The following is a 26,476-nucleotide window of genomic DNA, read 5'->3' as shown; positions in this document are numbered from 1 at the left end:
CACCTGAAGCTGTCGTGTCAAGCTCCATCCCATAGAGGGAGCGACAAATTGGCCACCAGCAGGGCATAAGTAACCCTCACGCCCCTGTTAGGGCATGCCGCCCCCTGCCCACGAAAGGCCCGAAGGGGCAACTAGGGACCGGGGGGCTAACGGGGGAGGGGCCAAAGGCAACTACTCCCACCAGGCACGGCAGCAACACAACTGCCGGCAGGGGATCATAAATGCTGGGAGGCAGGGCACTCACTACCTGCAACTAGGCCAACCAGGCAGCAGCGACACCATAGGCAGTAGGCGCTGAGGCTGCGTAGTAGCAACAACCTTGAGGTCCACTCTACTAGATGGGACCTCAGGAAGGGCTAATTCCCACACCCGGAATGCTCCAATCAAGAGCTGAAGGGACCCATCTCGCCCGACACTGTGCCCGGGGACCACCAGGGGGCAGCCCAGGGACAGGTGGGCAACACTGGAGGAGAGGATGGAAGCTTCTTCAACATCCGCCACCTGGCAGTCAACCTCCACCAGCCAAGGCCTCACAGGAGTGGAGCCATGGGAGGTATGCTGTGGGAGGGGCCAGCAGTAAATCAGCAACAGGTGTGGGAGAGGACCCAGCCCATGGCCTGCCTAACTGGTGTCACAGCAGTGGCAGCCATGTTCCCCATAGTAGCCTGCTCTCCTATTTTTGGAGGCAGGAGAAGGTGGAGGGGCAGGCCATTTAATGCTTTCAGAAACCAAGCACGGTCTGCCTAGTCCACGCTGGCAACAAAGCAGTGGATGCAAGCATCAGCTACTTTAGCCAGCACAGCATGCTCTAGGCTGCTTTTATGTAGTCATATATCTTTCCTTTTTCACCCAGGCACAGCCACACTGCTCGTGCCTATCATAAAAAGGCAAAAATGCCATACACACAGATGTTTGGGACATGTGGGCTGCCATACTTCTGCTACCAAGCAAGGGGGCGGGGGCACACGCTAACCAGGAAGTGCTAACAGGTAGCCGGCGCTAGCCGCAACTTGAATTCCCCTTCACATTTTATTCTGACAGGTAAAAGTATATGCTTGGAACACATTTCCCCAATGTAGCCGAGCTACGAGCGGCGCCCTGCTGGTCGCGTTAACCCGCAAGCTGCGGGCGACACGCCAGACAGGCCAACCAGCTGGAATGCTACTCGCAGGCCGGCTAACGATTAGCTGGCACGAACCGTAGCATAATTCCCCGCTGTTTATTCCCCACAGTGTTAAGCAGGCCAACAGCGAACGCCTGGGACGCTGAAGCCGTATCCCCTCTGTGTTAACACACATAGCAGCCGAGCTGCACAGCTATATACACGTATATAATAACCTTATCCATGAAATAAATTTCGATCCAAAATTGAATTTATCTAGAATTGTGAATAAGTATTTCCACTCGACCCGATCGAACGCCCTCTCCGCGTCTAAGGAGAGAATGCACTCAGGACTCTGGCCGGAAGGGGTGTATAATGTATCCAATAGTCGGCGGATATTGGAATAAGAGTAACGATTCTTAATGTAATTGTTATTTATAATATGTATGTAACTTTGTAATTTCAACGTGTTGTCGCCTCTTGGCCAGGACTCCCTTGCAAAAGAGGTTTTTAATCTCAATGGGACTTTTCCTGGTTAAATAAAGGTTAATAATTAATAATAATAATAATAATAATGAAGCCTGTTTGATCTTCGGATATAATTGAGGGAAAAATATTTTCCAGTCTGCATTGCCAAAACTTCGAGCCAAAATTTGAGCATTGACATTTACCCTCCTTAGACCCGAACTCTTTCATGGCACGCATTTTGAAATTTTCTTTGCTATTTGGGCTGATTGGGACCTGATGAATTTGTTTTGTTTTTACCTAATTTTTGTTTCTGAGAAAAATGAGATCCACATATGAGGACATTCGTTTTAAATTTTGATAGAACAGTGGCAGCATAATGTCCTTGTAAGTGGATATCAGGCACTTGTAGAGAAAAATTAACTATTTTGGTCTAGACATCCCAAAATGTGATGTCCACATATGTGGATGCCAGGTCCTAGGAGGTTAATAGAGAGATTGGCCTGTAGGATGAGCATTCCACTGGATCCTTACCTTTCTTTCGGACAAGAGCGATACTTGCCCCGTAAAAGGATGGCGGAAGTTTACCACGCTTCCATGAGTAGGAGAGGGTTAAATGTAATTGAGATAAAAGCAAGGGGGAAAATGCTTTGAAAAATTCTACAGGAAAGCCGTCAGGACCAGGGGATTTTCCAGGCTGCAGTGAAGAAATGGCTGCACCCAGCTCCTCTGGCGTGATGGGTTTGTCTAATCTGTTTTTACTATCAGAGGAAAGCATAGGTACATTCAAAGGCTTTAAAAAGTTATCCATTAAGGTGCTTTCCTGCGGTGATTCAGAGGTGTAAAGTTGAGAGTAAAAAAGTCCTAAACGTATCATTAATTTTGGAAGGATCCGAAGTGATATTACCATTAGCCATTCTAACCTTTGTGATGTGTTGTTTTGCCTGGAAGCCCCTTAACTGGCTGGCAAGCATCCTACCCGCTTTGTCACTATGAATATAAAACAAACTCTTACTCTTCAGGAGCTGACGTTCAGTTGAGTGCGTTGAGAGGAGATCGAATTTAGTCTGAAGCTCCACGCGCTTATTGTATAAATCTGGGCTTTTTACCTTAGCATAGAGCAGGTCTGCTTCTTTGATTCGGTTGACTAAATCGAGTCGTTCTATACGGGCCTTTTTCTTCATATTAGCAGTGTAGGAAATAACTTGCCCCCTGAGAAAGGCTTTCAAGATTCAAGAAGTGTTTATTGTCATGTGTCACAAGGGAAAAGGCATTTCTCTGTGCAATGAAATCTTTCTTTGCTGTCCACCCACAGATGCCGATTAATATATACAATAGAAATAGAACATATAAATACAGTGTATAGAATTTCAGTATAAACCCAAATTATTAAGCTAGAAGTTTCTCCTGTGGTATTTGTTTTAAGAAACAAGGTTATTTGTTCTTTCATGAATTCCAGGAAGTTTACATCTGCCAGGAGAGTCGAATTAAAACACCCGTGTCGTCTGGATTGAGGGACGTCTGGGAAACTCATTGATAGCACAACAGGGCTTTGGTCTGATATTACTATGGTCTGATATTCACAGGATTGGACCCATGGAGTCAGCTGATTATCAACGAGAAAATAATCAATCCTAGAATAAGTGTGGTGTACCTGTGGAAAAAAAGAGTGCTCTCTTCTGTGGGGGCGTAAACAGCGCCAAACATCAGAGACACCACAGTTAGATAAAAAGGATCGAGTGAAACGAGCAGATTTACTGACAGTGCAGGGATTCAGGGAGGATCGGTCGAACACAGGGTCCAGCCAGCAGTTGAGGTCACCACCAAGTATGAGAGAGTATGAGCTCAGATCAGGCAGCAATGAGAAAGCACGCTGAAAGAAATCTACATTATCAATATTGGGGCATATATGTTGGCCAACACTACTTTTAAATGATAAAGTTTACCCGAAACAAAAACATACCGGCCACTCGTATCAGAAATGACATTATGTTTCTCAAAGGGAACATTTTGGTCAATTAGAATAGAAACACCTCTGGCCTTAGCCTGAAAAGTGGAATGAAAATGCTGCCCTGCCCATCAGGATATAAGATGAGAGTTTTCCGAATCACGGAGATGTGTAGATGGAGACGTGTAGAAAGACAACAGCTGCTTTATACTGCTTTATGTGTGAGAGCCAGGGCTGCACATAAGTGGTCCGCAGGTGCGCATTCGCTGTCAAAATAAAAGACGCACCAGATAAGAAGTTGCAACGCGTGTTTGCGTACATAAGATTTTCTGGAGGAGGACAGACGTTTGTTCAGAACTCTTAAAGATGTCGAAGAAGCTCCTTTACTTTGGTGTTCCTCCACCTCCAAAGAAATGTCAGGAGGAGTCCGAACCACAAAAGAAGCGCGTGTTCTCAGAAACGTGGTTGCAGGAGGTGAGCTGGCTTCAAACAAATGGCAAACGGCACATTCTGCACCACATCTCTGTGCGTTCGTCATTTGTTTGAAGCCAGCTCACCTCCTGCAACCACTTTTCCAAGAATACTGAACTTTACTGAACTATGTTCTATGTACTGTTGGGTAACTTTTGAATGTTATTTAATAAATTACAGTTTGCATTATTAATCCGACTCTTAACTAAATCTTTAAAATAAACTGTAGAAAAGTGTGATGACGAGATGAAGTTAGTTAAATGAGGGCTGGGCCATAATGTTGTACCACAAGATGGGGTAGCAAGTCAGCGTAGCCACCACCAGTCTGTCCAACACTAGAGGAGCAGAAGTAAAGACACTGCATTAGGTGGTACTCTAATAAACTTGTTAAGCACTGTTTCCTCCTTCCTGGCAGCTCCACGTTCAACACTCTTTCCCCAGTACATCCCCTTTCCCCCTCTGAACCTGTCCAGACCATCTCAGCTGACACAGTATGACCCTCATTTTATTGTTTTAATGTCATGTGCTGATTTTATTGTTTTAAATGTAATTCTAATTATCATTTTATACGATTTTATTTTTTGCTATTTGTGCTAATTTATTATTTTAAATGTCATTTTAATTAGCATCTTATTTATTTTTATCTTTATCTTTATCTTTATTTATTTATTTATTTTAACTTATTTAATGTATCATTTCTGGCGTGTCCAGTGTCCAGCACTTTGTGTTCAGCTGAGAGTTGTTCTGAAAGTGCTATATAAATAAATTGCCTGCTTGCTTGCAAATCACAATTGCCGTACAATAATACAAAGGAAACAGAGAAAGCCCAATAATCTTATGACCCCCACCCCATGAACAAGTGCCTTGGCGACAGCGGGAAGGAAAAACTCCCTTTAAACAGGAAGAAACCTCCAGCAGAACCAGGCTCAATGAGGGGCGGGCAGACCTCTATGCAAACCGATAGACCTAAAGTTAAATAACTTGCTATGAAGACACCTCCATAAACCTGCAACATTACTTACATAGCTCATAATCTATTAAAAAAGTCCCCATGAGGAATGTCACAGAGGAGGCCACTGGGACTCTTTTGTGGTCATCACTAAGACCCTCAGGATCTGTGACCAGGCCCATCGCCACAGCCATCAGGCTCAAGACAGGAAGAAACCTGCAGAGAGTGGGTGGAAAGAAACTGTTAAGCTATATAACATTCAATCTTATCTCTGCTTGTGAAAATGATAAGATCCACATACCTACACTGATATGTCTTCATGCACCCAGAAAGCGGTACGTTAGCATAGGGGGAAAAGCTGTGTAGAGGTCATTCAATTCAATTCAATTCAATTTTATTTATATAGCGCCAAATCACAACAAAAATCGCCTCAAGGCGCTTCATAGGTTGGAGGAAGCTCTGCCAGCTGAGCGAAGGCACGTCCTAAATAAGGACGCAGGTTTCAGAATGAGATTATGAAAAACACACTGCACTAGTGAAGTGCTAAGTTTAATTTAGATATGAATGCTGTGTGTAAGTTAGCCAGAACTTGCTAATGTGAGCCAAACTTTAAGACTGCCATGTTAGCCTATTAGCATGCTAGCATCTGCTCAGAGGTTAGACTATAGCTGAGAGGCATGTGTAGGTTTCTCCTACATCTGTCTCATTGTCCATACATTGTTTAGTAGATGCTTATGTCATCCTTTATCAAAGTAAGTTCTATTATGCTGACGCACATTTTCTTGTTGCTTGTTGTTATGACTCTTATGTATGATCAATAACTTTAAAAAGTCTTATCTAGTGCCAGATTACAACAGGACAATTAGAGATTTTATTTGATGTGGCAAGAAGCCATTCCAGGATTTTCTGGTTAAACTGTGAAAAGACCGGCGAGGTGAAGGTCAGCGAGTCGGTCTGTATTATCTTTTATGAGTCATCATTATTATCATTATCATTTTTTATGATTGACAACACTTTCCATTATGTTGAGTAAAAACAAGATTCATACCTTTTTACAATACCTCAGTGCGTCTGTGTCACAGAGACTCCCAGGTGCTCCCCTGTCAACTCAGCTTAACACTCTGTTATACTACACGACTTTAATGTCATCTGATATTAGCTGTGCTGATTTGTCTCAATGTGGGAAGGTATTTTAATTGTTTTTTGTTTGATTTGTTGAACATTTTTCTCATGGGTTATTCCATCTCAAATCAGCCAGTTCGTACAACAATTACTGCTTGACTGTCAATAGTTTGCATAAAAGTTTTATGGTGCAAAATTTCAACATTTATAACTGCCATGAAATTTTAGTTTTATATATCAAATACTTAAAACTGATATTTTTATTGGTCTTTTTTGCCATCAGAATCTTTAATTTGGGACAAATGCATTCGAAATGTCAAACAACGGAATAATTAAAATATTTTGAGCATACATAAATTATAATCAGATTGAAAACGGCGGCTATGATTTCATTACATAATACTGTAAAATAAATAATGTAAAAGAACCTTTGATGTGAGACTCAAAGTCACAAAATGAAAAACAAAACAGATTCTTCAAACAACCTTTGTCTGCTGTATCTAATCTGAGATCAGTCTCATCACTCTGTTGGTTTTATCTTTGTTCAAATCAATCATTAACACAAACAGATTTTTATTCACCTGCAGTTATTGCAGGATGACAGGCACGAGGATTTCTCACATGTTTGCTCATTCAGCGACACACCCATACAAACCTTTGCTGCATGTGCTGAAATTCACTTTTCACAGTTATTCTAGAAACGATGAATGAGAGAAATATTTCTTACATTTCCTATTTTAGAACTCAATTTAACATCAACAACGTGAAACAGCTAAAAGGACCAACGTGAACCTTTGATAGTCCTTAGAGGATAAAGTATAGAAATAATTGGAGACAATATATATAAATAATTGAATTTTCTGTGATGTGTTTTGTTACAATATGAAGAATTTACAGCTAAATTATAGAGTTTGTTTATTGAGGCAAAGTATGCAGTAGTCATGGTAACAAAAGTAGCATGTTGTCCAGAGCAATACTGTGGCTTTAATCATTTCTGGATAACAGTAAAGCTAACAGTAACAGTTAAGATACTTATAACCATGCCCACTGCACTTTTAATGCATGTTATCTTTTGATGTTAACATGTAACAAAGTTAATGGATTAAAAAAGGCAACAAACAGCATTATTTAGAGAGTAAAAAATTTATTCCAGCATTTCAGTCAGTTTTAACTCTTGAAAGTAATGTTACCATTGCAAAGACATTCATCCTCACCATCATGAAAATGAAAATAAACATGTCAAATAAATTATACAGTAATTGTCTACAAATCTATATGATGTATACGATAAAAAAGCAATAGAATCAATGCAGTTTCATGCATTGCATTAAAAGCCACACACACACACACACACACACACACACACACGGTTGATAGGTTCATCTTCCTCGTCTTTGGTCGTCCTCATCATCGTCACTCTGAAGTTATAACTTTGTTTGTGTGGGTGAAGCCTGTGGGAGAAGAAGGAGCTGACGTTCAGTCACGTTCAGTCACGTTCAGTCAATCTCATCTGTCATCAAAGCGACTTCCTGTCACAGTCCTGGGCCATTGTGACCCAGTGTTTTGAGTTTATTTTTAAGTCCTTTAATTTTTCGAAGTTTATTTCTATCATTAGGTTGTCATTCTAGTTCTTTGTTATTAGATTCCCTTTGTGTCTTCACCCCTCTGTTACGTCTCCCTTGCCCGTCATGTGTTTCGTGTCTGCATGTCTTGTGTTGTCAAGTTCATGTTGTCATCTCTGTGTCTCATTATGTTTCCTGTTTTATTTTGGAGAGGTCTTGTGTTCCTGTGTTCATTGTGTTTAGTTTTTCTCTTCCACTGTGACGTCATTATGTTCATTGGTGTCAGCTGTTTCCCCATGTGTTTCCACTGACAGATCACATGACCGTTGTCCTCCATGATTTTTCTTCTTTATCTTGCAGCATCAAATTGAGGACCCCTATTATTTCGGACTGCATGTGTTAGAAAGCTTATCAGTTATTAAATCAAAGACTTGTCTTGGTCATCAGGCTGCTGAAATGAGTTTTTATATATATATTTTTTAAATGACCAAGTTTAACTCATTCACTGCCATTGACGGCTATAGCCGTCAATGGCAGTGAATGAGTCAATGGGTTTAACTCATTCACTGCCAATGGCTGGCAGTGAATGAGTTAAAGAAATAATAAAATTCTGTGGGGGTTTTTTCGTTTCAGAAGTTGGAAATAAATCATCGGATTTTATTTTTCTGCTTTTGGCTTCTGTATTGTAACCAGTAAAATAGATGAAAGTTATTTCTCAAAAACCACAAACACTGAAAAGCACAGTTTGAGACTGATACCTACATTTCTGTCTCTGCTCCTCAAATTGCCGGGCAGATGATGAATAGTGACTCCTGTCATTATCTGTAAAACAACATAAAGAACGTCAGATTCAATTTAGTTTCTTTTTTAAAATGTATTTATGGTCACAGCACAGTCGCCTCAAGGTGCTTTATGCTGTAAAAACCCTACATGTGTGTAATAGTATTGTGTACATATTTCCAACAGTAAGATGTCAAATACTCCCTGAATATTGTGTTTGTTGCTCTTCTTTACCTTCTCATAATCAGACTTTTTTGGAATAGGCTCCGGATGTTTCTCCAGGATGTGCAGCATGGCGTCATGCAGTGTCAGGTAGAACATTGAAGACTGAACTTCATCATCAAAGAAGCTACAATCATGGAGTTTCTCCAGGATGTAAGCTGCAGCAGAAGGTCCAAATATGGTAGACAAACATACAGCTGAGTATGTGGCAGGTGTTTAGGTTAGCATGGTAGGCTAACATGATTACTAAACTAATACAGACAATATGCTAGTACTTACGGTCACAGGCCACAATGTAGACCTCAACCTCAACTCGGATCAGCTCTTTCAGCAGCTGCAAAGAGAAATGAATTAAACAGAGCCAGAGCGAAACATCTGCTGCTGCTGCATGAATACAAACGCACTGCTCTGAGTCCCTTCAGTCCAGAGATGTCTAAGAAGGAGACGGCGGCAAAGTCCAGGACCAGGCTGTGAATCTCAACTCTGGGAACCGCAATGTTGGCCGGAAGCTCGGCGTTCCAGTCGATCCGGGCAGGAAAGTCTTTGAAGTCAGTCGGTTGGTCCAGCTCTTCCATGTTGCTCTCGTCCTCTGATTCATTTATGGGTCCACACGAGGTATTCAGGAGGCCGATCTGTAACAGCGAAATATGTTTTCTATTTCAGACTTCACCACACGGGAACACATTCCAGATGATGAATCCATAATGAGCCTTTCTGCTCTCGCACAAGACTCTCATGTTGTGACTGATCGAGCGAAGTTGTAGACGCGCTTTAAACCAGAGACAAACTCACACATTACAAAGCTGTATAAATATTAAACACGCTGTGTCCACTGGGCTGTTTCGTTTGTTAATGCTGTTTGTCGGGTTTTCGTTAACAATTTTTGTCGTCGTTTTATCTTTCGTTCGCACTCCTACGTATAGTGTGTAGCAAGAGCATGTGCTGCTGTCAGCTCCTCCTCCTATGCTCCTTCCAACCACACGATTGGTTCAGTATAATTGTTGTTGCCTTTCATGTTGTCCGTCGAAACATGGATGCAATGAGCTTACTGACTTTATATTGAACATATTTTATATCACAGTCGAGGAACGTTTTTGCACAATATTCATTTTTATTGTTTTATCACCAGGCTCTACCTCGTATCATATTCATGCAATCGCTCATGTCTCAGATAAGTGATGCTGGACCTTGTACTGTTTGTTGTACAAATGACACTGTCATTTTTCTCCACCAATTTTATATCATACCACTGCCAATACAACAGTCCTTTAATACCTCAGTGTGTGAAGAGGACTCTCCATTTACATGCACAAACTGGAGTCTATTAGATAGATATGATACAAACCACTGCAGCGCAGTACCTGTAATACCTACAGCATGTTCTAATCGCTCTAATAGGATATTATGGTCGACAGTATCGAACGCTGCACTGAGGTCTAGCAGGACAAGCACAGAGATGAGTCCACTGTCAGAGGCCATAAGAAGATCATTTGTAACCTTCACTAAAGCTGTTTCTGTGCTGTGATGAGCTCTGAAACCTGACTGAAACTCTTCAAATAAACCTCTGCAGATGATCTGTTAGCTGTTTGACAACTACTCTTTCAAGGATGTTTGATATGAAAGGAAGGTTGGAGATTGGCCTATAATTAGCTAAGACTGCTGGGTCTAGAGATGCTTTTTGAGTAAAGGTTTAACTACAGCCAGCTTGAAGGCCTGTGGTACATAGCTGATCATTAGAGATAGGTTGATCATATTTAAGATCGAAGAATTAATTAATGGCAGGACTTCTTTGAGCAGTTTTGTAGGAATGGGGTCTAAAAGACACGTTGATGGCTTGGAGGAAGTAATTATTGAAGTTAACTCAGAAAGATCAATTGGAGAAAAAGAGTCTAACTTAACATCAATGGTACTAAGAGTAGCTGTAGATAATATTACATCTGTGGGATGATTACTGGTAATTTTTTCTCTAATGATAAAAATTTTATTTGTGAAGAAGTTCATGAAGTCATTACTAGTTAATGTTAAAGGGATTGTTGGCTCACAAGAGCTCTGACTTTTTGTCAGCCTGGCTACAGAGCTGAAGAGAAACCTGGGGTTGTTCTTATTTTCTTCAATCAGTGATGAATAGTAAGATGTTCTGGCTTTGTGGAGGGCTTTCTTATAAAGCAGCAAACTATTTCTCCAGGCTAAATGATGATCCTCTAAATTTGTGACACGCCATTTCCTCTCCAGATTACGAGTCATCTGCTTTAGGCTACGTGTTTGGGAATTATACCACGGAGTCAGGTAGATGATAACAAGTAAGACTGGTTTCTGAGTTTTACAGCTGGGGTGGACGAGGCTAAGCATCAGGCTTTCAAATGAATTAAAAGTCTGTCTTGGTCTTTCATTAATTAATAGGCTGGTGTGAAAAATTGCTGCCACACCTCCCCCTCGGCCTGTGCTTCGAGGTTTCTGGTAGTTAGAATGACTCGGGGGTGTTGATTCATTTAAACTAACATAATCATCCTGCTGCAACCAGGTTTCTGTAAGGCAGAGTAAATCAATTTGTTGATCAATTATTAAGTCATGTACTAACAGAGACTTGGAGGAGAGAGACCTAATATTTAATAATCCACATTTCACTGTTTTACTCTGTGGTTCAGATGTGGATGCTGTATTGTAGGGCTGGGTATCGTCACTGATTTCTAGAATCGATTTGATTACGATTAGATTTGAATCGGGGAAATTTTTGCCTCAGACAGTCAGAAATATTATAATTCTGATCACTTATCAGTACATATATCTATATTTTTATATCTATTAAAGAAACCTGACACTTGTGAGACTTTATCAAAGGTGTGAGCATCACAGCAGGTGCCTTTGTGTCAAAGTAGCTGAAGATAAAACACAGAAAAATGTGACGGTGATTTTCCTGGCCTGGGTTTTTATAGCAGATGACCTTAAAAATATTGTGCAGTCAAAAACAAAGTGAAGCAGAGCAAAGTTACTGAGCTTTGATTAGAGACACAGCATTTTGCAATTTTGCATAATTTCAAAAAGTTTAAATTTGTTCAGTATTGAACAGCAGAAATGAGGCTTTCTTGTCAGAAGTAAGTAAAAAAAAAAACTAAAAACAAAAACAGCGGCCGACACCGTAGACTGCTGGGTAATAAGCAGGGGTGGGTTTTGATTATTGATTTAGAGAGAGCTCTACATGAAGTGTGATTTTTATCGTGGTGGAAGCAAAACAGCAAAAGTCAGAGGAAATTCGTGACAATGTTCATGTGAAGCGAAATGTGAAGCTAGTTTGGATCGTCTTTGGCTGCTGGTTCGGTCAATATTGTTTGGAAAGAGATCAAACCTGCAGCTTCAGAATCAGCGCAAAAAGGACGTAAACACAAAGCGCCCACTGACGCTTCAGAATCAGCGAGCTGTCGGCTTTCAGCCCCGACCGTGTCCGTGCCGTCGGGTGAGCTCGCTGATTCGGATGCGTTGGCTCCGCACTTTGTGTTTACGTCTTTGTGCAGAATCCGTGTTCCTGCTCTAAATCGTTTTGTTGCTGGTTTTTAGTTTGTTTTTTGTCTGTTTGGAAGCTGACACAGTCTCTATGGAGATGGATTTTTGGGGGGGTAGCAGGAGGAGAGAAGCTGCAGAGAGGCGTGTAAGACTGCAACTCTGCTTCCTGGTCCCAACTCTGGATACTCATATTTTGGGGGGTTTAATAAATGTGTCTATATTTCTAGAAATGAGAGCTGCTGTTTTCTGTACATTTCTAAACATGCAGATTTACAGTGTTTACCTAAATTGAGTTGAAAGAGATGAGCAAGAAGCAAATGTTAATATTAAAAATGAGTAAATGAGGCTTCGTTGCCTTGTTAATGTGTCGACACAGGCAACATTTGTGCCGTTACTATCAAACCAAGCTCAGATACTCACAGATGTCCACTGCAACTTGCCCTTCTTCAGAAGTTTCCGTATCATCCTCACTGCTTTATTTCTCTTTCTCAACACCCGTAATGGGTTAAAGCCGACCTGGGAAGACATACAGTAAGTGTGTCATTTATCACAAGTAATCATAGGAGATAGTATCAGAGATGAGATTTTACTCCATCTATTTTATTGTCCTGTGAAGAATATGATGCTTTTTAAAAACTAAATTATCCAAACTGATGCTTTTATTCTTTAACAGCTCCATTAAAGGCAGATGTGACTTACAGCTTCCACCAGCTTGTTCCTGAAGAACTCAATGTTGGCAAAGAAGATTGGAGATGGGATCCTGAAGATCTTCACTCCTTCTGGCTCGTATATCTGCAAAGAGTTTTAAAGTACTGCAAAATCAAAATCAATGACTAGTTGTTCAAATCTCAATTTGAAAATCAGCTGGTAAACTGTCAGGTACATTTAGTATCAAAGCATCCACAAAAAGACCTTGCTTCTGCATTATTGGAGGACATAAATATCCAAACTTGGAAATACTCAAGAGCAAGAGCAGATGAAGGGGGACTCCATGGATTTTTCGATCGGGGCGCTCTGCACTCGGTCAGGTGGGTCCCAGCATCTTTGAGTTTATTTGGTGAGGTTGCTTTCCTATGTTAAACTCATGTTAAACTCATGTGTCATTTTAAAGTTAAGGGTGTAGTTGACTTATTTTGTATTACTTGTGAGATGTGTTAAGTTCTAGTATGATTATTAGTTTCTCTTGGTTGAGTTTTTAGTCAGGTTTGTGTTTCCTTTATGGGTCATTACTGTCTATGTAGGTTCTCCTGGTGCTCCGTGTTGTCAGGTGTACGTCCTTTCCTTGTTCCTGTTTTATTTAGTCTTGTGTTCCATGTTCAGTGTGTTTAGTTTAGTCTTCCTGTGGCGTTCAGCTGTGTTTCCAGGTGTTTCTACTTCCCTCATTACCCTTCTGTGTATTTAAGTCCTCTGTCTCTCTGTGTTCATTGTCGGGTCGTCTGTTTATCTCGTCAGGTCAGGTGTTTCATTGAGTTTAGTTTTGCTTTGCCTTGTTTTCTGTTTTGGCTATCAGCCTCAATAAAAGCCTCGCCTTTTGTTACAGCTCGTTCTCTCTCCCGTGCCTGCTTTTGGCTCCACACCGCAAACACGCCGGCCTGCCTGGCCCTGACACACTCTGAGGGAATGTAACTGCAATGTCTCCTAGCAGGCTGGCTATGAGATAATAAGGCATAAGCACTTCCTGTGAAAAGTTTGTTGTTTTTTAGTTGTAATTAGTAATACCGCTGCTTTTGTATTGGTCATTTTCAAGACAGTCAAGTGCTTAGTTATTACGTATCCTTTACGTTATATTTAAAAACAACACTCATTCACAGATACAGTGTAAATGAGGGTAAAGTCTCTCTCAGCACCTTTAATCGCCACTGCTTTCTCTGACTCTTATAGATCTTGAAATCACATGAAACTTGCTGAGTATGTACATTTTGTAAGTGAGCTGATTGCTCTACGTGCATCATAGCCTCTAATAAAAGCCTTTGCACATTACAAATGTGCATTTGTCCTTTACATAAACATTCATTCAGAGTAAGGAAGGACTCACTGTGTTCATCATAAAATCATGACCCTCTGTATTTTATTCTTTAATAGCCTACTTAAAAGACCTGGTCACAGGTTTTCACCTCTAGTTTGATCATTATTTTAATTTGTATAATTACAAAACCATACATTTTGTTGTGGCCTGTAGAACTAATCCAAATGCCTGAGATAATATCCCAACAGCTGTGTAAATATTTGAAAGGTAAACTGAAGCCACCTGAGGGGCCACACGCTAACTCACGCTGATGTAGTCCTTTCGGTCTTTGTAGATATCGGTGCCCCTGATGTTGGCCAGCAGACTGCAGCGAGGACTGAAGCAAACAAGCAAACATGACATGCTAACACGCTCACAATGATGATGATACAACGATGACAGGTTTGATGTAAACTACTGTATCATTTACAAGAATCAGCGTCACGTGTTTGTACTCGCTGTCGGGGTCATTTATCTAACAGCTGACAGAAGAAAAGCCATCACTTTGAACCTCGTGACAATAGCGTGATGAAAGAACAACAGTAATCAGTTACATGATCACATTGTACACCAAATACTCACAACTGAGTCCTGAGGATGACACTGATCAGCTCCACACCGAGGCCGACAGCCAGTCCCAGATCCAGCCCCAGCAAGAAGGCACCGATGCAGCTAGCCAGCCACACCACCTTGTTGTGGTAAGAAACATGTTGTTTACTAACAAGGAGGCCACGTGTCCTTTCTTACAACATATAAACATGGTCTTTAAGAGTACTGAAAGTTTGTGAGGTCTTACACAGTCGGCTTTGTCCCTCCTCCACAGATATGGGATCTCTCTGAACTGCATCAGACTGCCCTTCAGGTTGACGATGATCACGGCGCCCAGCACGGACTGTTAAAGCAGAGGGCCAGAGATCGGCTTTCAGAGTATAGACAGCATGTCAGAGGCACAGGGAGGGGTACATACCTTTGGTAGGGGCTCCAGTAGGAATCCAATAGCCAATGTGACGATCATCACTATGACAGCTGACAGTAAACCAGCTACCTGGAAACGACAGAAGAGGCAGAGGATTGAAAAACCAACATGATGGAAATCAGATTCTGTTTGTGCTGATTTAAAAAGGACTTTATCAGATCAGTTGATTGATACACTTTCTCCTCTAAACACTAGAGGTCACTGTTGGCTGGCCTTTCTATTGGTCACTCGCTGTGAATTTAATGCATTTGTGCGACTGTATGTCAGAGCGACGAGCCGCAGTGTCACAGGAACTGCTGTCAATTCATTTGCAGTTAATCACAGAGTCTCTATGAACGTGTATAAACAGAAGAGAATGACAGATTCTGTGACCTGATCTCATGCAGTTGGTCATATTTAAATGTTTTCCAGGGATTCAACAAATGAATTGTAGTGAAAAAGCAAAGATTTCATTATAAAGATTTTCATTGTAAAGATACTTCAAACGTTTGTGTCACGAAACTGGACTTCAGTTTCAATATTATTCAATACAGCTTTATTTATACAGCACCAAATCACAACAACAGTCACCTCACGGTGCTTTGTACTGTAAGGTCGACCCTACAATAATACAGAAAACCCTGCCTGACATGGACAGATCCGGGATCAGCTTAGTTTACCTGAGTTTTCCCTCCTGTGCTCTCCTGAACTGCACTCCTAGAAAGAGCTGTACTCGCTGCAAAAGACCTGAAGGAAGCTCCAAAGATGTTACTGACTCCAAAGGCTATCAGCTCCTGTAGCCGGGTCACAGAGATAAGAAATCACACTGACGTCCTGACGCGACGTTAACCTACATGTGGCTGAGTTGTTACCCACCTGGTTTCCATCTATGGTGTAATCGTGTTTTATAGAATAAACCTTGGCCACAGAGAAGGCCACAGCAAAACCCACGATGGCTATAGGAAACGCTTCCACTGCCGTTTCTTGGAAGATCTGCGGGTTTGGGGCGACTGGCGCCTCGTACCTGAAACGGTACAAGTCTGTCAGATCATTGTGCCTCTAAACATGGACACGCTCAGGTGGATCAGCCACAAGTGATAAGAGGAACAATTCAGAGCCAGAACCCTTAGCTAAAGCGTAACATTATGTTACTGTTTCAAAATACAGGCTGATGGTTCTGGGTCACTGTGACCCAGCATTTTGACCTTCTTGTATTCTGGTAATATTTTGTATTATGGCTGATGTTCAGGGTCATTCATGGTCGTAGTTATTCTGAGTGTTCTTGTTTAGTTCTCGGACTATTCGGTTCCCCTTGTGTCTTTGTCCTCTGTGTCTCTCTCTCGTGTTCATGTCTGACTTGTCTCGGCTGTGTTCACTGTGTGTTTCCTCTTCTCTGGACGTTGTGCTGTGTGTTTAAGCCTGTTTAGTTCCATTACAAGTTTAGTTATTTTTGTATTTTCTGATGTTCAGCAATAAAGCTACCTGTTGAGTTTCTGTCTCGCCTCCACGAGTCTGCGTTTGGGTCCTCAAATCAAAAACATATTTAACTTTGGCCAAAGCAGAAAGAGACATAACACGTGTAAAGTTTGCATGTTGCATTTTAGAACTATGATGTTGTGGAAGTGGTTTGACCTCTCTTTGACTGCCTTTCTGATTTCACACTTTTACAGGCTCCAAAACAAACTGTTAGCTTTTAGCTATTATCACCTTATAAACGTCTTATGTACTTGTGAGTTATGCACAGTGTCAGGATATTAAAACCACAGTATAATATTACAGGGGAAGTTTGTCATTGATAACTCCTGCTGCTGATGTTCTGACTCTTTTCCAGCAAAGATAAAACAATCGACAGGTTTCACTGTGAGCTTGATGTATTCTTACCCTTTTGGTATATAACCAACAACATCAATGCCATATCTTGTCTTAAAGTCGAATGCATATGAAACTCCACATGCAATAACAGTCTGTGAAAGAAATGACAAATGATTATTCACAGCTATTTACTCTTTTAAATACAAAAGTCAGAGAGCATTTATTAACTGCAGGTGTCAACCTGTGACCGGTATCTCTCGCTGAAATCTTTTTCCGGCCCATAAATGAACATTACTCACTTTAATGAGTGTTATTCACCTGCTGAGTGCAGTCGTTACAGTGAAGAGCCAAAACCAGCCTAATAAATATCAGTGTTGTTGTTTGTGGAACCAACAAGCCTTCAAAGAGATGCAAAAATGTCAGGAGTCGTGCAGTGTTGCTCACCATGACGACCTCTATGGGGATCGGCACAGGCAGCTTGGATTTAAATCGCTCATTTATCTCCTTTACGATGAACACCACCACCATGATCACGATGGAGATCACCACATCACACACATTGGTGGAGGTGATCTTGTTAAAGATGATCTCCAAGGTCTGAAGAATGAAACCAGCAGATGAACAACCTGTTGGATGAACAGAGCAAGCTTCAAGCTGGCCTGTACTTACATATATGAGTGACAGAGGCCCGCTGATCCCTGGAACTTCCAGCCCCAACACAAACTTGAGCTGCGACACCAGAATGTGGATCGCAGCAGCTGTGGTGAAACCTGACACAAGTGTGTCGGAAAGGTACATGACAACGAAGCCCACCTGCAGAACGCCCATCGCAAGCTGCCAGAGACAGGAGTCACAAACAGATTCAGTCATTGAGGCTGAAAAACCCAACATGATAAACAAAATAGTGTATTATTAAACTGCGAGTTACCAGAAAAAGAAAAACGGTTTTTTGAATTTCTTTTAGGAATGAAAACCCTGTGACGTCCCTCTGTGTACGACTACATCAAGGTTAACAACAGCTGTTCATCTGAATGTGCTGCTTTGATTAGCAGACAGCAGCATATATGTCATGATCTGGTTTTCACATCCGTAACGTAAATAGCTAAACACAGTAAAAGTACCTCTCTGTGTGATTAGTATTACAAAAATACCCTTAAAGTACCGATAAGAGTCCACGTGGGACCAATGAATGTTTACATTGTCAACTGCAGTCCTCTCATCAGTTATAAAAGCAACTGCCAGTTTTCTGTAAATCACATACTTGATGAAGTGATCTACTAAGCATCATACTTTACATATAACTTTCCCTAAAGCACGGCTGTCAGAGCACACAGCAGGAAACAGCGAGGGAGTGCGAGCCTCTGCCTGCTCACTCTCTGGGCAGTTTGCTTTCAAGAGAATAATGCTGTATTTTTCATTTATAACTGTAGTTTGTAGTGCAGTGAAAAATCTGATTTTGTGTAGCATGACAGATCCTGTCTTTGATTACACAATTGTTGCGCAGGAGTAACATGAATAACTTGAGTTTATTACATAACTACTTTCTAACTACTGTAACTGGGCTGCTTATTGTTCCTGCCATCACTTTCTCTAAAGACTTGAAAGAAAGGCGGACGTGAAATGTAAGAGTGAGATTCTAGGTCAAATATGACATGATCATATATCCTCATTGCTCTGTGACTCTCGCTGCAGGTAATAACTGCTCTTGTATGGAGCTCATCTTATCCCACCTCAGTCCAAAGCTAACAAACCCAAACGTAGTAAGTCCATCTATGAGCGCCTCTCATGCTCACTGACTGGGATTTAGGTTTGTTTCACCTATTCCAAAAAAAGAGCACAGCCTTCTTGGTGCGTCCAGCTAACCTTCGCCTTAAACGGATAAATGTGAGAGTACAGTCAATATTCTCATGACTTTTAAAATGTCAACCTACTTTTCAGTCCGTCAGTGTTTTCATGCTAACACTATTATGCTACATTTACTGCTCAATAGTATTTTTTGATGGAAAGATGGAGCGAAGTGTGCTCCTTTGAAAGCCAGAGCTCACAAATGAAGTTGTGATGAACGGCTCTCAAGGAGCCTTATTAAGAAGGACGAAACACAACATCTGTTTTCTGTCAAGGACACAAAGCTTTTTGTTGTTTCCACATCACAAACGTATGTTTGAGATCCTACAGGTTTGTGTTTGATCCTCAGAAAGCATGCTTGTTGACAAGGTGACTCAGTGTCGACTAGAGCAACTTATTGGCTGTGGCGAGCCGATTCACCTGCATGATGCCGGCAAGGAAGGTGACAGAAGAGGCCACCAGCACTCTCTGCTCGTCTCTGGTCAGGCCTTCAAACCCCGTGATGTTGAACGCCGGCCCCTCGTCTGGGACCAGCCTGGTGACCGCCGAGCCAATCATCAGACAGAGCACTGGAAACGGACCTTCGGGGAGACAGGAGGATGGCAGATATACTTACACTCTAACATTTAGAGAGCAGCTACATAGAAATGGACGATGGCCTTACCCACTGAGATGTGTCTGGAGGTGCCGAGGAAAAAGTAGATGATAACAGGGAAGAAGGCGGAGAAGAGCCCATACCAGGGTGGCAGAGAGGCCAACAAACAGTAGGCCAGCCCTGCAAGACAGAAACACCAGTTGAGTAAATCTCTGGGCTCTCAATAAGTAAGTAAAGTACACAAAGGTTAAAGAACCCGTCCTCCTAATTTCTTTTTACATCTATACTGTTACGATGTCACCTCCACTCACCTGCTGCTGAGGAGCAGCCAATTAAAAGAAAGCTGCTAAAGGTTTCAAAGGGCTGCACCAACATGCAAATTGATCTATAAATTTAATGTTTTTCTTTTTCTGAATGTTTTAGATGATATTGTGTCTCCATTAAAATGAGCAAAATCATCAAGCGATGAAATGGTTATTTCCTCATTTCCAAGCTGCTGTTAAGCACACTCACTATCGTTTAAACAGCTCAGATAAGAGCGCAGAGGTTCTCACAGCTGTCTGTTATCACAGGTTATCACAGTTAGTCAGATTGGGCCCAAGTTGCACAGTCATTATTGTTATCATTACTTCACAGAGTTCAGAGGCTGTAACTTTCTGTGATACTCACCTTGCAGCACAGCCACCAGTCCAGTGCTGACACCGGACACGATGTCACCCAGCAGCCATTCTTTGAATCGGTACGCTTTCATCCAGCCGATGACTGGGAGAAGAGACAGAGCCGTGCTCTTGGCTCGTTTCGCGTCACATCTGAAACGATAATGAACCAAAACCAGAGTAACCACTTTTTACATTTATGCTTCACAAGATTATTTAAACTGATTAAAGTGTACAAACATCGATCAGTTTAAGTCCTGCGTTTGTTTGTTCTTTTTAAAGATATGAAAAATATATTCTGCACAGCAGGAGAAACGTCTTCAATGAGCTCCACCCTGCCCAATTACGACTTTTGAATTAGTTAATATCACAGAAATACTAATAACTATATAAAGTGAACACATTATTTTTATTTAGATCTGCGCTGTCTTAAGATAAATCCATCCACATAGTTACACCCACATTATCCTGTAGAAAGCACAGGCCTGCCAGCGTTTCACCAAAGCACCCGCTACATCTCATTTTTAACGTTTTAGACATCAGTGACAATCTTAATGATCTGCGTCGCGGCTGGACTGGGACAAAAACATCGACCGTGACATATTTGGTCCGACTGGCCCGACGTGATCACCCAATAAACACATAATGTATTTCTATATAAAGGGAGAGAGAGACTGTCATGGATGCATCATGTACGGATGTAAGTCTGTTTAAAACTCGTGCTGTCAACCAGAGGCTGCGAGGGCTGCGTGTTGCTGGTGCAGCAGCACCGACAGCTGACATGTCCGGTAATCTCACACATTCTGCTTTATCTATTTTTACTTAGTTTTTCTCTCTTTGCTTTTCTGCTCAACTTTCTCGCCTCTCGTGTGTGCGCACAGAGGGGAGGGCCCGGCTGCGGTAAGAGGCTCGATTAGCCAATCCGGTGTCGGTGATGAAACTGGACTAACGCTGCCTGTGCGTGTGCGTGTAGGGTCAAAATAATAAGAATCTGGATTTTTCAAAAATGTTCAGACTTGAAACTACAGTAAAATTGATATTGTGTACCTGTGTAGTCTAACGTCACGCTGAGTATCAAAGCATTAAAGCACCATTAATATAAAGATAGACAAACACAGCAAACAGCAGGATTAGGGCCACATTAAGAAAAAAGATTAGTGATCATTTCGAGTTTAAAGATGAAAATCTATTTTGAGATAAAATGGTGAAATGTGGTTGTTTCAAGACAAGCTGCCCTCCACCCTCGGCAAAATGTATACTGTAGACAGTATCACTGAGAGTGAAATCGCACGTCTCTGTTAGCACATGAACACTGTGTGGTGATGGCGCAGGAAAAAGCTCGGAAGGGAAAAACACACAAACTTGGAAGAAAACGAAACAGGTGACAGTGGACCGATGATAGCGGTGGTTACACCCTCGTGCAATAAAGAAGATGCATGTTGTAACACAAGACACGATAAGACAGCTGATCAAGTTCTTTCACAAGACATTTTGTAGATGTTAGAGGAGCTGCGAGTCTCCACATTCCCACCGTTTCCCTCAAAATACTATTTCATGTTTAATCTCAAAATGTTGACTTTAATCTAATAGAGATGAAGCGCCTTGAGGCGACTGTTGTTGCTGTGCTATACAAATACATTTGAATTGAATTCAATCTCAAAATTAAACTTAATACTTGTCTTACATAACACATAATGTTTTTGTATCAGGTAAAGTGTCTCGTCAGACCTTAATCACTATAAACGTAACCTGTGTAAACTGAGCCAAACAAGCTTGAACCTTTGTTGATGGAAATGAGAGCAGCTGCTGCTGAATCACCACAGTTCATCAAACCTTTGCAGAGTCGTCGTTTGGAACGTAGGTTTGCATCCAGTGATCACAGGAACCAAACAGAAAACACAGCAAACAGTCTGACATGTTGCTTACGTGAAATATTGCTTGATGTGGTCCAGCATAGTTTTGCGGTGCCTGTAGATCTTTTCATGGTCCTGAGCGAAGGACTCCTCCGAGTACAGCGGCCTGGTCACCACGTACTGCTGAGCTGCCGGGCGCATCATCATCTCCTTTGCTGCTTCCTCTCTGTGTGGCTCTGAGGTCCATTAATCACATCAGGTTAGCAAAAGGATCCCGTCCTTCCTTTGAACATCACTTATCAAAGCACATTAACAGAAAACAGCAAAGGTCCAGACCCCCAAATACAAGACAGAGCACATAAGGCAGGTCAGAGCGTGCGTCGTCCCAGAGGGTGAGATTGTCAGGTTGAAGAAACACCAGAGAAGTTTGGTTTGAGTGTTAGCAGTCCTCACTTCCAACACGTACGTATATGCAGAGCAGCTCGTCCTACATACCTGAGAGCGTCCCAGTCTGTGTCGAAGCTTCCTCCTGCTCCAGATCCTGGAAATCAACTGGGGTCTCAGACGCTCGTGCCACCAATAAATACCATCTCTCCCACTTATCACAACTGTAATTATTAACAGCAGTGACGATGATGTCATTCTTTCAAGTAGGATTACAAATGCTGGATGTCTGACGTACCCTTGACCTTTGTTCTCACTGATAACCTGCAACTTTTAGTAGCTCGAGGATGTGGACAGCACAAACAGGATAGGATAAAACTCAAGTAGCATGTTAGGAGGGGACACGGCTTTAAAGGTTGTTTGTGCCGTTGTGCACCTGGTGTGTGTGCTGCAGGAAGCAGGTTTGTCAGTATCTAAAAAGTTAAACCACGCCCACACTGTGGCATTAAAGTTAAACATGTTCACATGTGTGCAGCTTTAAGTCAGCAGGGATGGAGAGTCATTATAAACTGGGTTAGAAATTACAATGAAACCGTTTTTCTTCATGAATGTGTGCATGACCAACATGGCTCAGTCCAGTCTTTGTTATGCCACATCATGCTGAATGATCAGCCACAGTGCAGTGGTCAAAACCCTCTGAATTACAATCACTTTCCACTCTTTGGGCCTTATTTCTATCAGGAGACAAAACTGAAGAGTTGCCGTTGGTTGTTTAAGTTCACAACCAATGACCACATCGGTTGTGAACATTATAAATTCACATAACGGGTGCAAAGAGTTTTAAGGCGATATTTTAGAAAGTACGACACAGCTGATGTACATGAGTAAAAAACACCACAAAACCTTTCTGCACCTGTTTCTTGTTTTTCAGTCATTAAAGACGCTGAATATTCGTCCCACCACGTAGAAAGAAATCATTGCACTTCATGCTCCTGATTGGTGCATTTCAGCAGGACAATGTGAACTGGGCCTCACAGCAGAAGGGCCTGTGTGCTGATCTGAATCAGACTCATCAAATCAGTTCACAGATGTTTCCTGACTGCTGTTAAAAGAACGCTACGCACTGGTAAACGTGGCCTTGTAACAACTTTTAAAGATGTTTTCCTTCCAGCAAATTCCAAATGACCCTGTGATCTTGTTAAAATGGGACATAAACATTCGACATGTCTTCCATTGTAAATAAAACGGGTTTATTTTTCATTTCCATTTCACACAGCATGTGAACGTCTGTGGAATCGGCGTTGTGGTTTGTTTTAATCGTCAAGTCAAGAAGGTTTGATTTCCTCACACATGCGTCCACGGTATTTCTCAAACTGTGCTAAGCAGTGATGTGTTCTGCTTGTTTCAAATGTTGTTGAATGTCCAGTCATTTATATCATAATTGTGCTGAAAGACAAGCTGTTTCTAATGATGATAAACTAGATTTGTAACTTGTGAAAGAAGAACGTGGTGGAAAAAGTCATAAATGGCCTGCCTGCTGCTTTATGTGCTCCTTATCTGTTGCTTATCACTCATAAGATAACAGCAGCGACAAATAAGGTGTAAATGTTGTGTCAGTCCGGTCTTTGTTGCAGACTCATAGTATTGTCCCACAATAAACAAACACCAGTGAATAAAACACTGTGTGCTTGATTTAGTGCTGCTGATAAAAGATGGAGACGATGTTCATGCAGAGAAAAGGCCTCTGTACTGATTGAAATACTATCATTTTATTTCCTTCATTTAAAAGTCGTATTGATGAGGCCTGACATGCTGCTCTGTGTACAGCTAATGAGCCCTTCTGACTGCAGCTGGCCTCTCTGATGATCTGATCAGGGTCTCTGCACTGAGCCACTGTCTTGTTTTAAACCAGAGGTGATCACGCTCCAGAGGCTGTCGTGTCTAAACTTTGGAGCAGCTTGCTGCAGCTTCAAAACTCATTTCCATGGTTCAGCTTCTCTTGAATCTTTTGCCCATCGGCCTTGTATGTGTGCAGGAGTGGGTAGTAATGAATGAAGGTTTGCATATGCACATATAAATATGCACATTTTTAAAATCCAAACTGTTAAACATTGTGTAAAAAAGTGCTACATGAATAGTTAATTTTACTACCACCCGAGACATCTCCAGTAGGACAAGATGATGTACCTGGAGCAGTAAAAGCAAAGAGTTTGGATACTGTAGTCGACGCGAGGTCTGTATCTGACAAGCCAAAAGCTGAACTGAGCGTTCTTTATCTCAGTTTCATTTTCTCTGGAAAGGATTCAATCAAAATTAAACAAATAAGCCTGAAGATGTCGACATAACAATCTGGTGTGTGCTTGTAAAATCAGAGTCCTAGCACCTAATCTTCTAAGGTGCGTGAAAAACAGAAAACCTGAAAAGTTAGATATGTGCTGACACCAGTCCAATGTTTGGAACATGTCATGGTACGAATAAAGTCTTACTGTCAGGGCTGTGTGTGCGGGCAGGTGCAGATGTGGATCCAAATGCAGGACTCTGAGGGAAATGTGACTGAAAACCACAGCTTTTATTGCTGCCACGAAACAGAAACAGGAGCACACAGGCAGGATCTGAGGAAAACACAGGGCCAATATACACAGGCTGGTAATCAGGGAGTGAGCAACAGGAGGGAGACACAGCTGGGAGAAACTGGACTAACGAGACAGGGGAGCAGCAGAGCTGAATCACATGAGACACAGACCTTCACAATAAAACAGGAAACAAGAAACCACTAAACAAGGACGCAGACAGAATATAACACATGAAACTCGAACTATAAAAACATGAGACACAACCAAGGAACAAATCCTTAAACGTGAATAAGCAGAAACCTGTAATAATGGTCAACAATGCATCCGAATAAGAATACAATCAACATTAAACCAAACACGAGAACTCAAAACACTGACCCAGAGCCGTGACTCTTATTGTCACATTTTAGTGAGCAGGTATCTCCTGTATGTTTCTGTCCAGTAGACTTTGAGTCCTGCAGTGTTTGGGCAACAGTGTCTGCTCTGACACTGCAAAGCCACAGGTTTGTTGTGGGACTTACTGCTAAACCTAATCAAGTACTGCTGGTGCTGTAAGTTAACCAGAGAGCTGAAATTACAAACATGAAACTAAAACAACAGGAAACTCGGCTCTCTTTCGTCACATTTTGTCAAAATGTGCATCGAAAGAGTCCAGAGTCGGGAAAAGTCCCAGTTTCTCAGTTTTAATAAACACTTTAAAGTGAGTAGAATAAAATACCTAATACTTACACGACACTTTCATTTCAGAAGGAACAGTGAGCCCTCCATCTTTGGTTTAGATTTGAGTATTAGGAGACGCAGACATACAGACACCTTTGTGCTTTCAGTTTGTCCTGGATTATTTAAATGCATTGTGGGAGCGCAGCGGCATTTTCGAGGTCTACGAGTCAAAACAAACACACTGTGTTGGAACGACGATTACAAGATGCTTAAAAGCAGCTCAAAAGAGAACGGACTGCATAGAGACCGATTTCGTTCAGAGGCGAAGCGGCGGTACTTGCAGAAAATAGCCTGCATTGGAAATGTGGACCCGTATGAAATACGGCCGTGGAGTAAAAACCCTGAAGACCAACCGCTATTGACGTAGCCTGACATATTCTCGTACCTTATCTGTGGAGTCAGCGCGTACAAGTCGTCATTCAAACAAAGGTAAGTCAGCTCGAGTACTGCGAGTGAAATGCGTTTGATTTCCATCCGAACATTCACATTAGTGCAGCATAAATTCATTCATGAGGGGAAATTACAGTGAGAACATGTGGAGGCTGTTAGAGGGATAACATAGTGAGTTCAGTGCATTGATGAGACACTGTCCTGAAGGATTTAGTTATTCTTTATGGTTAAAGAAATTGCAATGATTTATTAATGTTTATTATAAATAATTCTAATTATACATCTTGCGTAAATATTTGTATCTTGTGTCACTAAAAATACATTTTATTTTAGTTTTATACTTTGATTAATGACCTGCAGAATCTCCTTATCATATTAAGTGATTCATAATTGTCACTTTATGCTTTCTCCATCTCTACAGTGATGGCATCCTTGCATTACATACTTTAGGTTCATTTTCTGCAGGCAGGTTTCTGACAGAGAACAGGCAGGTTTACACTATAACCTGCAGCGATGGACACATAAAGAAATGAAAAATGACATGTATGTGCTAACTTTCTAAACACTTT

At 41.6% G+C, this 26,476-nt stretch overlaps 1 protein-coding gene across 3 annotated transcripts; it reads right to left on the bottom strand.

Moving 5' to 3' along the window:
• Positions 1-6,999: 6,999 nt before the first annotated feature.
• On the bottom strand, positions 7,000-24,920 carry LOC113009709 (chloride anion exchanger). Of its 3 annotated transcripts, none has more exons than XM_026148178.1 (22): positions 24,711-24,920; positions 22,336-22,448; positions 21,914-22,076; positions 20,001-20,140; positions 19,401-19,511; positions 19,157-19,317; positions 17,561-17,725; positions 17,336-17,488; positions 16,961-17,043; positions 15,956-16,103; positions 15,760-15,873; positions 15,092-15,169; positions 14,921-15,016; positions 14,707-14,813; positions 14,392-14,461; positions 12,819-12,911; positions 12,540-12,635; positions 9,026-9,253; positions 8,901-8,955; positions 8,634-8,779; positions 8,382-8,441; positions 7,000-7,508 (listed from the first exon to the last, which is right to left on the bottom strand). In XM_026148178.1, the coding sequence occupies exons 3-22, from the start codon at positions 22,045-22,047 to the stop codon at positions 7,482-7,484; spliced, it is 2,265 nt and encodes a 754-aa protein (XP_026003963.1). In that variant the 5' UTR covers positions 22,048-22,076; positions 22,336-22,448; positions 24,711-24,920; the 3' UTR covers positions 7,000-7,481. The 3 variants fall into 3 exon arrangements, with proteins under 3 accessions (XP_026003963.1, XP_026003965.1, XP_026003964.1); XM_026148180.1 differs by having other exon boundaries at positions 22,336-22,381; XM_026148179.1 differs by lacking the exon at positions 24,711-24,920 and adding an exon at positions 22,523-24,700.
• Positions 24,921-26,476: the final 1,556 nt, after the last annotated feature.

This window comes from Astatotilapia calliptera, chromosome 17 (genome assembly GCF_900246225.1).
Source record: "Astatotilapia calliptera chromosome 17, fAstCal1.2, whole genome shotgun sequence".
Taxonomy (NCBI): domain Eukaryota; kingdom Metazoa; phylum Chordata; class Actinopteri; order Cichliformes; family Cichlidae; genus Astatotilapia; species Astatotilapia calliptera.
This window is presented reverse-complemented; position numbering and strand designations above follow the sequence as displayed.

Coding starts and splice junctions, on each gene's coding strand:
- LOC113009709 (XM_026148178.1), bottom strand. CDS start 22,047: ATGATGATGCGCCCGGCAGCTCAGCAGTACGTGGTGACCAGGCCGCTG. Junction 16,104..16,960: donor GTTGGTTATATACCAAAAGG/GTAAGAATACAT, acceptor GTACCGTTTCAG/GTACGAGGCGCCAGTCGCCC. Junction 15,170..15,759: donor GCACAGGAGGGAAAACTCAG/GTAAACTAAGCT, acceptor TGTCGTTTCCAG/GTAGCTGGTTTACTGTCAGC.